The following is a 12,685-nucleotide window of genomic DNA, read 5'->3' on the forward strand; positions in this document are numbered from 1 at the left end:
CCCTGCCCCCTACCTTGGGTCTTGATCCCTGGGAAAAGGCTCATGTCTAGAACAAATATATCATGCAAAAAAGCTTGGGAAAATCAGAGGTGGTGTTATAAAGCAGTAAAGTCAGCACAAACGCTTCTACTGCCAAGGTGTGTGTGTGTGTTTGTGCGCGCGCGTGCGTGCGTGTGTGTGTAAAGTGAGGCCAACCAGTCCTCGGACTCTGGAGACTGAAAAGGCCTACAGCAATTCAAGGCTTAACAGCCGGGCCTCAACAAACAGCACTAATCCTCTGAGGCTCTAGGAAACACTGAAATAGGAACAGGAGGGATTGCAGAGACTACAATTCCCAGAATGCTCAATGGGGAAAATGAAGTGAGGAATGTGACAGCGTATTCTGGATTGTGTATTTCGGGTAGGGCCGAATAAGGCCACTCCTACCCCTCCCCCAAGGCACGCCTACCCCCTCCTTCTAAGGTTCTCAAAGGCCGTCGGTAGTTGTAGTTTTGCCAAACGTAGGGGGCTATAATTGTAAGCGAGCAGGCCGAGAAGCCTGACGGGATTTGTAGTCTGCGGCCTCGGCGGATGCGCACGCGCAGCAGAGGCCGGGGCGGGGCCGCGGCACTGCAGTGAAAGCCGAGGCAGCGGGCAGGCGAGCAGGGGGCGGGCGGACATCTTGGGATCCGGAGAGTGGCCAGGCTGGCTGAGCAGGGGCCTGCGGACACCAGGTGAGTTCGGGATCTAGCCGTACGGGGTGAAGGAGGACGCCTGCCTGGCTGCCCAGCTTTGCTCTTCCCTGCACTGTGCTACGCGGAAAGCGGTCCACACCCGGGAGTGGCCTCAGCCTTCAGATCTGGGAGGGAGCTGACGGGCCCCGGGCGCGGTTGCAGGACGGGCGCTGAGCGGTGCCCTCCACCTGACCCGCCGGAGCTTCCCGTGAGAAGGGGACCCTATTGGAATCCTTCCAGAGCAGGAATGCCTCGCGGCGGCCTCCTCCCTAAGATCGTGACAACCCCCTACCCCGCGGCGCCTCCTCCTCTCGGCGCAAGGACAAGCTTCCCACCCTGCGGCACCCCCTCCTCGTAGTTGAGTGACAGCCCCCGCACTCCCTGGAACAATCTTTACCCGCGACGTTCTCCTCCCCAGGGCGAAAAGCCCACCACCCCCGCATGTTTCTACACCTGCACGCCACAGCAAGCTACGTCTCCACAGCTTTCCCTTATTCACCACTACTAGTTTCTCCCTGCCGTTTTTTCCTCTTTAAAGCCTTGAGTTTTGACATACTGGAAACTCTCTCTTCCAGGTGCCCCCACCATACCTGTTGCCGCTGTGGGCTCATCTGAGTATACTGCCTGGCTGTTGCTGCCAGTCTGTCCCTTGACTAAACATGCCATTCCTTTCCTGGGCCCCACCTCTGCTTCTCTGATGCCCTGAGCTCCCTACCACTTGATACCTGTGAACTTGGTTCTTTGCCCAGGACTCTACCTCCATTTTGCGCTTCCTCTCCCAGTCTCTTTGGGACTGAGGAATGGGATGTGTCCACCACCTTGAGAGACTTTTCACGCAGTCTGGGAGACCTTGACTGCCACAGTAATAGGCTTTATTTTCCAGTTTAGAAAAGTCTGCTAAACTGCCCCCTGTGAAATTAACACCAGGGCTAATCCAGGAAATCTAGAACTAAATTAACCCTTTTTCTCGCTGCAAACAGTCTAAATTAGTTTGACCCAAATAATTTGGATAATTCAGGGATTCTGCCCCTCGTTTATAGGCACTCGGGTCAGAAGCGAATTATGCTGTGGGTCTGGAATCACAGAATTTCAGCTGGAAGGATCTCTTGATGTTTATGAATCTGCCCCCACCCCGTTCCCCCACACCCCTGTATTTTCATTGCACTTGGGAGCTGAGAGGGAGCCTCTCTTTTTAAAAGAGAGGTGGTCAAAAATAACTAATAAGCAGCTTGGGTCACTGAAGTGTGGTCTGTCAGGGCTGGGGCCTTTCTACTCTGCTCTTTTGCCTGTTTATCTGACTGCCTGGGAGAGGTTGGAGCCACACTCCTGGGTCCATGTCAGGGCCTAAGGCCTCCCTTCTCTCTTCCTCCCCACACCCTCCACACCCTTTCCTGGAATGTTTAGACTTCTGTGAATTAGAGAACTGGAGGTTCGGGCCCTGCTGCCTTCTCAGAAGGGTAGTGGAACCTGAGGGACTGGGCGCTCCTAAAGCTTTGCCTGGGGGCCACAGGCCTGAACCAACTGGAGTAATTCCTACCACCATTCCTGCAGCCACAGGCAGGCCTTCACAGTGACTCACCAGCTAGAGCCTGAGTGAGAGTCTGCACAGGAAGGGGCCTTGCTGAGCTCAGCGCTGTGAAAGGGGGGAGGGGGCTACTCTGGGCTCAGCCCCAGAAAAGGAGCGGGGGGTCAAAATGGCCTTAGAATCCTGGGCCTCAGTCCCTCTCCCTTTTCTCCCTTCCAGTATGGGATAAACAGGAACTGGAGCCTGGCTAAGGGGAGGGGCATGCCTGGGAGGGATGCAGGGTCACTTGCTGGAGGATCAAGTCAGAAAAAAAGCCCAGCCAGTGACCTGCACAGCCCCACAGGGGACATTGGCGGGGGTTCTGAGACCTTCCCTTACCCTGCCCCCCCATCCTAGGTCTGTTCTCAGAGCGATGGGCCGCGGAGACTGAGCTGCCACCATGATTGGAGGCTTATTCATCTATAATCACAAGGGGGAGGTGCTCATCTCCCGAGTCTACCGAGATGACATCGGGTGAGTCCCCTGGCTGAGCCAGCTGTGCCCCCACCCCCACCCTCCTCCCCAGCATGCAGGACCAGGTCTCTCTCTCCCAGAGGCTTGATTGGGACCACCCCCACCCCTTGCTCCATCCTGGAAGCTCAGCTAATACAGCCTGGTTCCCATTAGGTCTGGTGGTATTGGCCAGGCAGCCAGTTGCTGGCTGCTTGGTGGGACCTGTGAAAAGGCAGGCCCCCCACAGTCTTAGGAACTCCTGCCCTTCCTGCCTCCTGTTTGCTGTAGTGACAGACCTGGTTGCTGGAGCTGAGTGCTTTTGGCCGGGCAGATTGATCCCTCCTTTGAGGAGAAGGGAGATCTGTCTCCAGTGGGTGGAGTCAGTGGTCAGGCTGGTGGTACTAATCCACCTAAGTCTTGCTCTCACAAGCCCTTCTCATGGTGAGAGTCTTCACTGGTCTCTTGAAAGCCTCTCCCTTTCTCAGGAGTCAGGCTACTGACTCAGCTGTTTTCAGTTCCTCTGGGCCACTCCTGGAGGAGAGGTGGTGAGCAAGCCTGAGGCACTCTCCAGGTCACTGAGGGATGAGCAGGGAGGCTGTGCTGCCTTTCTGGCCTATCAGAGTAGCCTGGGAACAACTCCTTGTCCTGTGTGCCTCAGACCTCTATAAGGAGGCACAGCCTCACTTCTCATTCTGCCCCACCCTGTATGCCACTGCTGTTCCCTGACAGAGGGGACTTATCCCAGCCTCAGTGGCTCTAACGAGATTAGGCTCCTTTGGTTCATGCTGCCCTGTTTTTCTTCCTGGAATTGCTTAGAATAGACAGAGATGGGCCTGCTGCAGTGGCTCCCGGTTTCTTGGCTAATGGGCTAGCCTGGTCTTTGTGGCTCTTTGTCCGTTGGCTGGTGGTGGGGCATGGGCTAGAGTTGTGGCAGTGCCTGGCCTGCATATACCCACCCACACCCCACTCGCACCCTGGATGGGCCTGGTTAAGCCAAGGCCAGGGCACACGCCATCTTGCATGCCTTGCTGTGCTCTCCACCCCTCGCCTGTTGCCCGTCTGCTTCCACCTCATGGTGTGTGCTGCCCACCCCAGTGTGTTGTGTGTCTAATCCTCTCTCTCGTTGCTGTCACTCTCCTCTTCTGGCTGGCATCATTTCTCTCATCCCATCTCATTGGCTGCCATAGCAATAGGTAAGCGGCCTGTTAAGCTGCTGCCCAGGCACAGGTGGGTGGGGGATCCTGCCCCCAACCTCGGTCCCCGCATCGTTGTTCTGTTCATCCTTTTTCATCCCTGAACTTGCCCTGGAATTGGATCCTGGACAAGAATGGGGTGGCCCAGCTCCATGGCCCCTCGGCTTTTCCCTCAGTAGATTAGAGCCTTCTCTGAAGTCATGCTGGCTTTGTCTAACTTCTGGAGGAGCCAGCCTTCCCCACTGGTGGGATCACTAGTGGAAAGACTGGAGAAGCAGCAGCGTCTTTTTCTCATCTGGGCCTGGAGCTTACTGAGAAGCTATAGAGGTGGCAGCAGGAAAACTGGGGCCAGGCCTGGAAGTCAGGAACATACTTCTCTAAACCTGATGGACCTCACTTTATTGTGGTTATATTTGCTGTCCTGTCATTGCCACTTCCCTGTCTCTCGTGGCCTTCAGATATCAGCCTTGCTCTGGCCCTGCCCCCACCCCATGCCCCCACTGGGAGGAGCCCTAGGGAACCGCCCCAACGGTTTAGGCATTGGCTTTAGAGTGCATGTCAGACTTCAGCAGAGAGGGGGGTGGCTCTTTTTTGTTAGCTGTGGTTGATCCCTGCGGAGTGAGGTTTGCCCATGTACTGAGCAGCCTCTGTGCACCCTTTTCTCTCAGGAGGAACGCAGTGGACGCCTTTCGGGTCAATGTTATCCACGCCCGGCAGCAGGTCCGCAGCCCCGTCACCAACATTGCTCGCACCAGTTTCTTCCATGTTAAGCGGTCCAACATCTGGCTGGCAGCTGTCACCAAGCAGAATGTCAATGCTGCCATGGTCTTCGAATTCCTCTATAAGATGTGTGACGTAATGGCTGCCTACTTTGGCAAGATCAGCGAAGAGAACATCAAGAACAATTTTGTGCTCATATATGAGCTACTGGATGGTGAGGCTGGCGGGGCAGTGGGTCTAGGGTGGGGATGCACCTGCTGGGGCCTGGCCTGGAGGTGGGAGCAGGTTTGAGGCTCCATTGCCCTCTGAACTTCCTTTCCTGACTATCTGGTATTTTGAGCTCTGAGGAGGACAGTCCAAATCCAGAACTAAAGGCTGATCTGAAGTGAATACAAAAATAGGCTAGCAAGTGGAGGTAGGGGAAGACCAAAAGGTCTTTTGGTGGCTGGTCCTCCTGCAGTTCAGTTAAGCACATTTCATCCTCTTATCTTTGTGGTTTGGGCCTTACCACACTGACTCTCCTCCCAACTTTCCATCTCAACAGCTGCCTCAGAGCCTGGACAAGGGTGAGATATTATAGGTCCCTCCAGGTGCGTTGTTACCTCTCTTCCTCTGTAGGGTATGATTTAAGTGAACAGAGTCCTTTCATCTTCCCAACATCTCTGTCTTTTAAGGGCTAAGGGCTTCTTGACCTCTCACCCACTGGCCGTGCAACTCTTCTGCTGGTTTTTTCTGTTTGAAAAAAACGTGATGTTTTCGTTGTTTTCTTATAAAGCACAAATCCTAAAGTAAATGCTAAAACTGCTGCATATGATGCCTAAATGTCTTTTGGAGCTATGCTGGCCAGATATATCCAGGCCAGGGGAGGGATTGGAGCAAAGGAGCCTTCCGCTTTTTCGAGGAGCTGACGGCTCCCTTCCTTTTGCAGAGATACTAGACTTTGGCTACCCACAGAACTCAGAGACAGGCGCACTGAAAACCTTCATCACCCAGCAGGGCATCAAGAGCCAGGTACTCAAATTGTACAGGCTGTAGTCAGGGTGGAGCCCAACCTCCCTTCATCCCCGCTGGCCCCCAAGCCTTGTCTGAGCTGACTCATGAGCCTGCCCCTGACAGGAAGTGCTGGCCTGAGCCTTCTGCCATGACCGCAGGCCTCTTTTGCTCTGTGTGGCCCTCTCCCACCCCTGGAGCTTGCCAACTCAGCATCTCTGTTACTGGGGATACAGCTCAAGCAGTTTCCTTCTACACTGGGGGAAGGGTGGGTGTGGACTGCTCTGGAGGCTTGGTATTCCTCAGGAGGAGAGAGCTTGGACCCTCTTCTAGGATCCAGGCCTCACAGCCTTCTCCTTCTTTTCTGCCTGCCTCTTCCCATCTGTGCTCCTCTGCTGCTTCCTGTGGGCACCATGTTGGCCCTGTGTTCTCCAGCATCAGGTAAGCTGTTCCCTCAGCTTCCACCCTTGCAGCTTTGCTCAGTTTTCTCCAGGCCCTGCCCCATGGGGGAAGATGGGTCACAGGGTGGGGACTAGAAGGGAGAGGGGATGAGGGTGGGGTGGGGATGGAGACAAGTGGATTGAAGGGGGAGAGGAGTGAGGCCTTGCTGTTTGTCTCTATCTCCCATGTAGACAAAAGAAGAGCAGTCTCAGATCACCAGCCAGGTGACCGGGCAGATTGGCTGGCGGCGGGAGGGCATCAAGTATCGCCGGAACGAGCTCTTCCTGGATGTGCTGGAGAGTGTGAACCTCCTCATGTCCCCACAGGGTGAGGGCCCTCTCATGATGAAGCAGGATGGGGGCCAGGGCAGGATATTGGTCCTGACTCAGCTGCTCCTGTTTATCTGTCCGTCACCAGGGCAGGTGCTGAGCGCCCATGTGTCAGGCCGGGTGGTGATGAAGAGCTACCTGAGTGGCATGCCCGAGTGCAAGTTTGGGATGAATGACAAGATTGTCATTGAGAAGCAGGGCAAAGGCACAGCTGATGAAACAAGCAAGAGGTGCCTGAGGCAGGGGAGCTGGTGGGAGAGGGTGGACCTTGGAGGGCTGAGCAGAGCCTGGTGAATCCTTCTGGATTTCATTTTTGCAGTAATGCAAACTCCCTTTTCCTAAGGGTGTGCTTGGCTTGGTTGCTCTTTGTATCTGTGTTAAGAGAGATGAGGGGATTGTCCTCATCCTACTCAGAGTAAGCCCCTTTGTTTGATCCCAGGGACCAAGATTCTTCTGTACATACTGATGGCCCCTGCCCAGTGTGCCTGAAACTTTTGGGTTCCAAGCAGCAGAGCTCTCAAAAGATGATGAGTTTGCAAAGCTCCCACTCATCCATAACTCTGGGACAGGGACTCGCAAGTCAGAAAGCTGCATTCTGACAGCTTTCCATAGATTACAGTGCATGCCTGTCCAGGCTCTGGCAGCCTTTGGGGGTGGGCTAATCTCCCAGCCCGACTCTCTCATGCCAGTCTCTTGTACCAATGAGGAGACCTTCTGTCCCTGCTTGCAGCGGGAAGCAATCAATTGCCATTGACGACTGTACCTTCCACCAGTGTGTGCGACTCAGCAAGTTTGACTCGGAGCGCAGCATCAGCTTCATCCCACCAGACGGAGAATTTGAGCTCATGAGGTGCCATTGGGGTGTGAGGAGCAGGGGTTGCTGTTGGCAGAGATGGGGGGGAGAGGGAGGAGAACAGGCTCTGCTGTGCCAACCTGAAGGTCTCACACCCCTAAAGGTATCGCACCACCAAGGACATCATCCTTCCTTTCCGAGTGATCCCGCTAGTTCGGGAAGTGGGACGCACCAAGCTGGAGGTCAAGGTGGTCATTAAGTCCAACTTCAAGCCCTCACTCCTGGCTCAGAAGATTGAGGTGAGGATAAGGGACTTGGGGACGAGGAGGCACTTGTCTCCAGGATTAAAGGGAGCTGATGTCAGGGTTTGACAGAGCTCCCTGACAGGTGTATCACTTCTAGGTGAGGATCCCAACCCCACTGAACACCAGTGGGGTGCAGGTGATCTGCATGAAGGGGAAGGCCAAGTACAAGGCCAGCGAGAACGCCATCGTGTGGAAGTGAGTCTTTCCTTCATGAGGCCACAGCAGGGCTCAAAATGCCTTGGTGTACCCTCTTGTTAAGTTTCACTTTTCATCCTGTGAGTGAGTGAGTGAGTGAGTGTGTGTGTGTGTGTTTGTGTATAGAACGGGGGTGACTGCTTCTCCAGGAGCCTTTGCTTGTGTTCTCACCCCTTATACCTCTGTGTAAGTGTGCACATGCCTGCACTGGGGTGCATGCATGCATGCATTTATTTATCAAGATTCTTTAACATTTCCCTATTTGCCCTTGTAATACCTCTGTGAAGTAGAGAGCAAGGGATAGCATGGCCATGTATCTAAGCAGAAACTGCGTGCAGCCCACAGTGCTAAAGGAATAACAGACCCAAGGTTTCACAGCAAGAGGTTTTCAGAGTCCTCACCACATTTCCTTGCCCTAGCACCTCCCACAAGCTCGGGTTCTCTTCCCTGCCACCCCTGCAACCTCCCCAAAGGGGCAACCCTCCTTGAAGCTCCTCCAGGCTACCAGGGCCCCTGTGTTCCCAGGATCAAGCGCATGGCAGGCATGAAGGAATCGCAGATCAGCGCTGAGATTGAGCTTCTGCCCACCAACGACAAGAAGAAATGGGCTCGACCCCCCATTTCAATGAACTTTGAGGTATGGCAGAGAAAGGGCCTAGAGCCACGGCAGGGTGTGCTAGGAAAGACTTTAGAGATCATTCAGATCAACCTCTGCACCTACCACCTTGCAGACAAGGAAACTGAGGCCCAGAGAGAAGTGATTTCAATTCACAGACCCATTCCTTCCCGCCTTAGGCCTCCTACTAGAAATTGCTATTCACACTGACAAAAATCCTTGACTTCCTTTGGCTTGTCATAAAACAGTTCTTAGGGAAAACTGAAATAGCTTGCATGCCAGGTAAGACACAAAGTTTACAGACAGGAAAATGGGCTTACTTTGCTTTGTGCATGTTAGACATGTAATTTTTTCCACCTATTGTTTAAGTCCATAATATTGAGCAGGATAAGTATGTTCTAAGACAGGTCGTTGGTTGCTGCCACCTGCTGATTAAAGGAATTGATTCAAGTCATCACAGGCAGGGCCTGACTTCAAACCCAAATGATTGCTAGTTAACTCCTGGATATGCTTTCTTCCTTAGTAACCTCTTAGAGGACCCCTCACCACCCCAGCTTCCTTCAGCTTCTTTCAGGGTCCCAATCATTCAGACACCTGTAGTAGAGAGGTGAGGTAGGGCAAGGCTATGGAACTTCCCGGAGGAGAGTGGCAGTGAAAGGAAGGCCACATTCCTAACTGGAGCTGTCCCTTGCCCAGGTGCCATTCGCGCCTTCTGGCCTCAAGGTGCGCTACTTGAAGGTGTTTGAACCGAAGCTGAACTACAGCGACCACGACGTCATCAAATGGGTGCGCTACATTGGCCGCAGCGGCATTTATGAGACCCGCTGCTAGCTGCCTAGTGGCAGCTAGCCCGCCTCCCCACCCACCCTCTTCCACGGGTCTGGGTGCCACCACACGTCAGTGTCTCCTCCCTCCTGCTTTGCTGCCTTCCCTTTGCACCAGCCCCTGCGTCTAGGTCTGGACCAACCACGTTGTGAGCGAGACTGTTGGAGCAGTCCCTGGGCTCCCTGGGCCCCCTGGGCAGGGTGGTTTCTGAGGCTCCTGGTCCTCCGTCCATCTGTTTGCCCCAGCCCCGTGCCAGGCTCTGAGTTCTGCGACCAAAGCCAGGTGGGCCCCATCTCCTCCCCTCCCCTGTGGCCACATCTCTCTGGAGTGGGAGGGTCGGCTGCCCCTCACCTCGGAGCTCCCCCAAAGGCCAGTAACGGATCCCAGCCCTCAGTTCCTACTCTGCTTTGGGATAGTGTGAGCTTCATTTTGTACACGTGTGACATCGTCCAGTTATAAATCTAATAAACTCTGTAGAATGGAGCTGCTGGCTAAATGTTGAAGTGGAAGGTACATGGGGAGGGTGTCTGGTGGGACTGCTCCTCCCGTCTTACTTGGCCTGCCAGGAGTAGAATTTTCTATTCCAAACTCTGCTGTCTCAATTGTTACATCCCTCAGGGCCATCTAAGCCCCTGACAGGTGTTAGCCCCAGGTCTCCCATCTCCTCTGAGAAAATAGCCTCAAGGACAAGCAGCCCCACCTGGCCCCGGTTCCCTGAGGGTAGAGATTCTTTCCTTAAAATCATTCTCAGCTTTAGGCAGGTATTTTTCTAATTAGCAGAGATTAAGCAGGGTTTACATTTGGTCTTTCCAGCCATCCTTAGAAACTGACCTCTTAATTCCATCCTCTTCGCAGTTACTTAGGCTTCACAGACCTCAGTGGGCGGGTTGTAAAAAGGAAAAATGACTCTTCCCAGGCCTCTTAGAAAATTCCTCCCTCTGTGCCTCCCCCTCTCCATAGAACTGTGTGGTGGGCGAGTCCCTGAGGGGAGTGCTTCATATTCTGCTGATGTGTTGGAGCAGATAAAGATTTGCCATCACTGGTTTTCCCTTGCTTGGTCTCAACCTTTTTAAACCTAAAACATCTATTAAGAGAAAATATATAATGAACCCCCATGTCGCATCATGGTGGTTCAACTTGTCATCTCCTTAATATCACATCCAACCTGTGTTCGTGCTTAATCCAAGTGTCCTACAAAAATTTTCACAATTTACATCTTGGATCCAAACAAGGTCCATTGTGATTGGTGAATGCTTCTTAAATCTTAAAAATCACAGGTTCTCCCTTAGCTCTTGCAATGTTGAAGAAACCAAATAGTTCTTTAGTTTCCCCGTCAGAATTACTTTCCCTGTGTTTCATATAAAATGGAAATAACAGGATTGATTCCTCACAATGCCAAAAGGATGGATAACGTTGTGACTTCAGGTGACAATTTTAGAGCCCAGTTGGAAGAATATTCACATCAAATGTGAAGCAGTAGCATCATCAGGGTACGAAGAAGTCTGCTTTGGGTGTAGGTAGGGAATAAATAGTAGTGAATTTACACAGACCTCGTCGATCTGGTTTTCTTGCCCCGTGGCGGTCAGTGAGGCAGTGCCCGTTGGGTGGTGGGAAGACGTAATTCGCTTAAGTCAGCTGAGCTGTCAAGTGTGAGAGAACTGAGTGCAGGTCGCGGGCGGGCTGGCTACCTGACCAAGACAAGCAGCCCGTAGGGCCAGAGAACCGGAACAAAACCCGGGGCTGCACAGAACGGCACCAGGGGCTTCTAAGAGCTCAGGGACCAGCATGAGTCAGCAAAGCTCTCGGCGAGCTCCAAAATGGACCCGCACAGGCGCGCAGCGGCTGACGCGCCTCAAGGGAGCGTACAGAATCTAGCAAGGCCGAAGTGCTTTATCAACCGCCCTTCTCGGCAGGTTCCTAGATAAACCGCGAACTTCCCTGCACCCAGTCCCCGCCACCGGCAGGATCTCCACCTCCCAGAAGGCAGCGAGAACCGAACCTGTGGCTAATATTTTAGTGGAAAGGGTTGCGCAAGCGCAGAGAGTGTGGCTCAGCGGAGACTCTGAGCGGCGCTTGCGCACCGTTCCTCCAGCGCCGTTCACCCCGCCCACCGGGTTCTGCGCACTCCGCGCCTTTCTTACGACGCAGTTTCTCATGCGCTTTGGAAGGAAGGGCGAGATTTCGGGGACGGGCAGGGGACGGGCAGGGGGCGGGCCTTGGCCGAGGTCTCACGGCGACTGCGCGGACGGGATCCCGACTGGAACATGGCGACTTGCGCTGAAATCCTACGGAGTGAGTTCCCCGAAATTGACGGACAGGTCTTCGACTACGTGACGGGTGAGCCGAACCGAATCAACGCGCTGGGGATGCCGAAGTGGTAGTCAGGGGGGGAGTACTAAGGGAGGGCAGTGCCGGGGACCGCTGCTAGGCCTCTCCTCTGCGTGACCTCATGTCCCGAGGGCCAGTTGGGTCTGGAGCCCGGACTGGGGCCGCGGTACGGGGATTAAAACTGCTTGTATGTCCACCATACCTGGTATTTCCCTCGTCTTGCCACGCCCGCCCTAGGCGTCTTGCACAGCGGCAGTGCGGACTTCGAGTCTGTGGATGACCTGGTGGAAGCTGTGGGGGAACTGTTGCAAGAGGTGTCCGGGGACAGCAAGGATGACGCGGGCATCAGGGCCGTGTGCCAGCGCATGTACAACACTCTGCGCCTGTACGTGCCAGGGCAGGGGGATTCGTGGGGGAGATGGGAGGGCGGACGGTCAGGAGACGAGACGTGAGGGAGGAAGGTCTGATGGCCACAGAGCTTTCTCCTCCACTTCTAACTCTTTGCTTTCTATCCCTACTCTCAAGGACTGAGCCACAGACCCAGGGAAACAGCCAGGTGCTACTAGACGCCCCCATCCAGTTGTCAAAGATAACAGAGAACTACGGTGAGAGTGAGGGAAGATTGAGATTGAACTAGCTGCCCTGTGTCCTTTTCTTGGCCTCCACCCCCTAGCCACCTGCCCCCTGGAGCTCTGTTCCACAGAACAAGGTTGTAGGAGCTAGTTGATGTCTTTACTGAGGGCAGATGAGCCCATTAATAAAGGGATTAGGATTGGAGAGTTCTCTAAGCTCTTGGGTGTGGTAGGAAGCATATGGGCCTTGCAGCTGGACAGTCTTGGGTTCACTCCCCAATTTTGTGACTTACTAACCAACTGCATGATCTTGTAAGAGTTGCCTGTCTGCTCCCCGTCTCTGTATCCTTAATCTGTGAATTGAGTTTTTGTTTTGTTTTTAAGTGTTGAGAGGATGATAACCTATCTCCAGAATTTGTAAGGCTTTCCTTTAAATGTATGTGTCTGTGTTTAGTTTGTGTTAGTGACTCAAAATGTTAGTTTCCCTTCCCTTAGGGAGAAGGTGACAGCTTTTCTTATCGCTTACAGACTGTGGCACCAAACTTCCAGGCCTGCTAAAGAGGGAACAGTCCTCGGTGAGGAGGGGAGGAGGAAGAAAAGGAGAGGGCTGTATCTATGGTGGGAGTGAGAGTTGATTATCTCTAAATA

The 12,685-nt window shown here is 53.7% G+C and overlaps 2 protein-coding genes across 2 annotated transcripts; both read left to right on the plus strand.

The window, feature by feature from the left end:
* The first annotated feature begins 603 nt into the window (after positions 1-603).
* AP2M1 (adaptor related protein complex 2 subunit mu 1) lies at positions 604-9,620 on the plus strand. Its single transcript, XM_007117609.3, has 11 exons — positions 604-713; positions 2,635-2,751; positions 4,592-4,857; positions 5,572-5,654; positions 6,266-6,401; positions 6,492-6,633; positions 7,134-7,253; positions 7,360-7,495; positions 7,599-7,696; positions 8,222-8,333; positions 9,009-9,620. Exons 2-11 carry the CDS (start codon positions 2,678-2,680, stop codon positions 9,141-9,143), a joined length of 1,302 nt encoding a protein of 433 aa, XP_007117671.1. The 5' UTR covers positions 604-713; positions 2,635-2,677; the 3' UTR covers positions 9,144-9,620.
* Positions 9,621-11,326: 1,706 nt separating this feature from the next.
* On the plus strand, positions 11,327-12,661 carry LOC114485184 (ATP-binding cassette sub-family F member 3-like; the record flags this gene model as incomplete). The annotated part of the gene is made up of 4 exons (XM_028486104.2): positions 11,327-11,474; positions 11,703-11,850; positions 11,991-12,070; positions 12,566-12,661. Coding segments are annotated over exons 1-4 (397 nt in total), but the record flags the coding sequence as incomplete, so codon positions are not given.
* Positions 12,662-12,685: the final 24 nt, after the last annotated feature.

This window comes from Physeter macrocephalus, unplaced genomic scaffold (assembly GCF_002837175.3).
Source record: "Physeter macrocephalus isolate SW-GA unplaced genomic scaffold, ASM283717v5 random_722, whole genome shotgun sequence".
Classification (NCBI taxonomy): Eukaryota; Metazoa; Chordata; class Mammalia; order Artiodactyla; family Physeteridae; genus Physeter; species Physeter macrocephalus.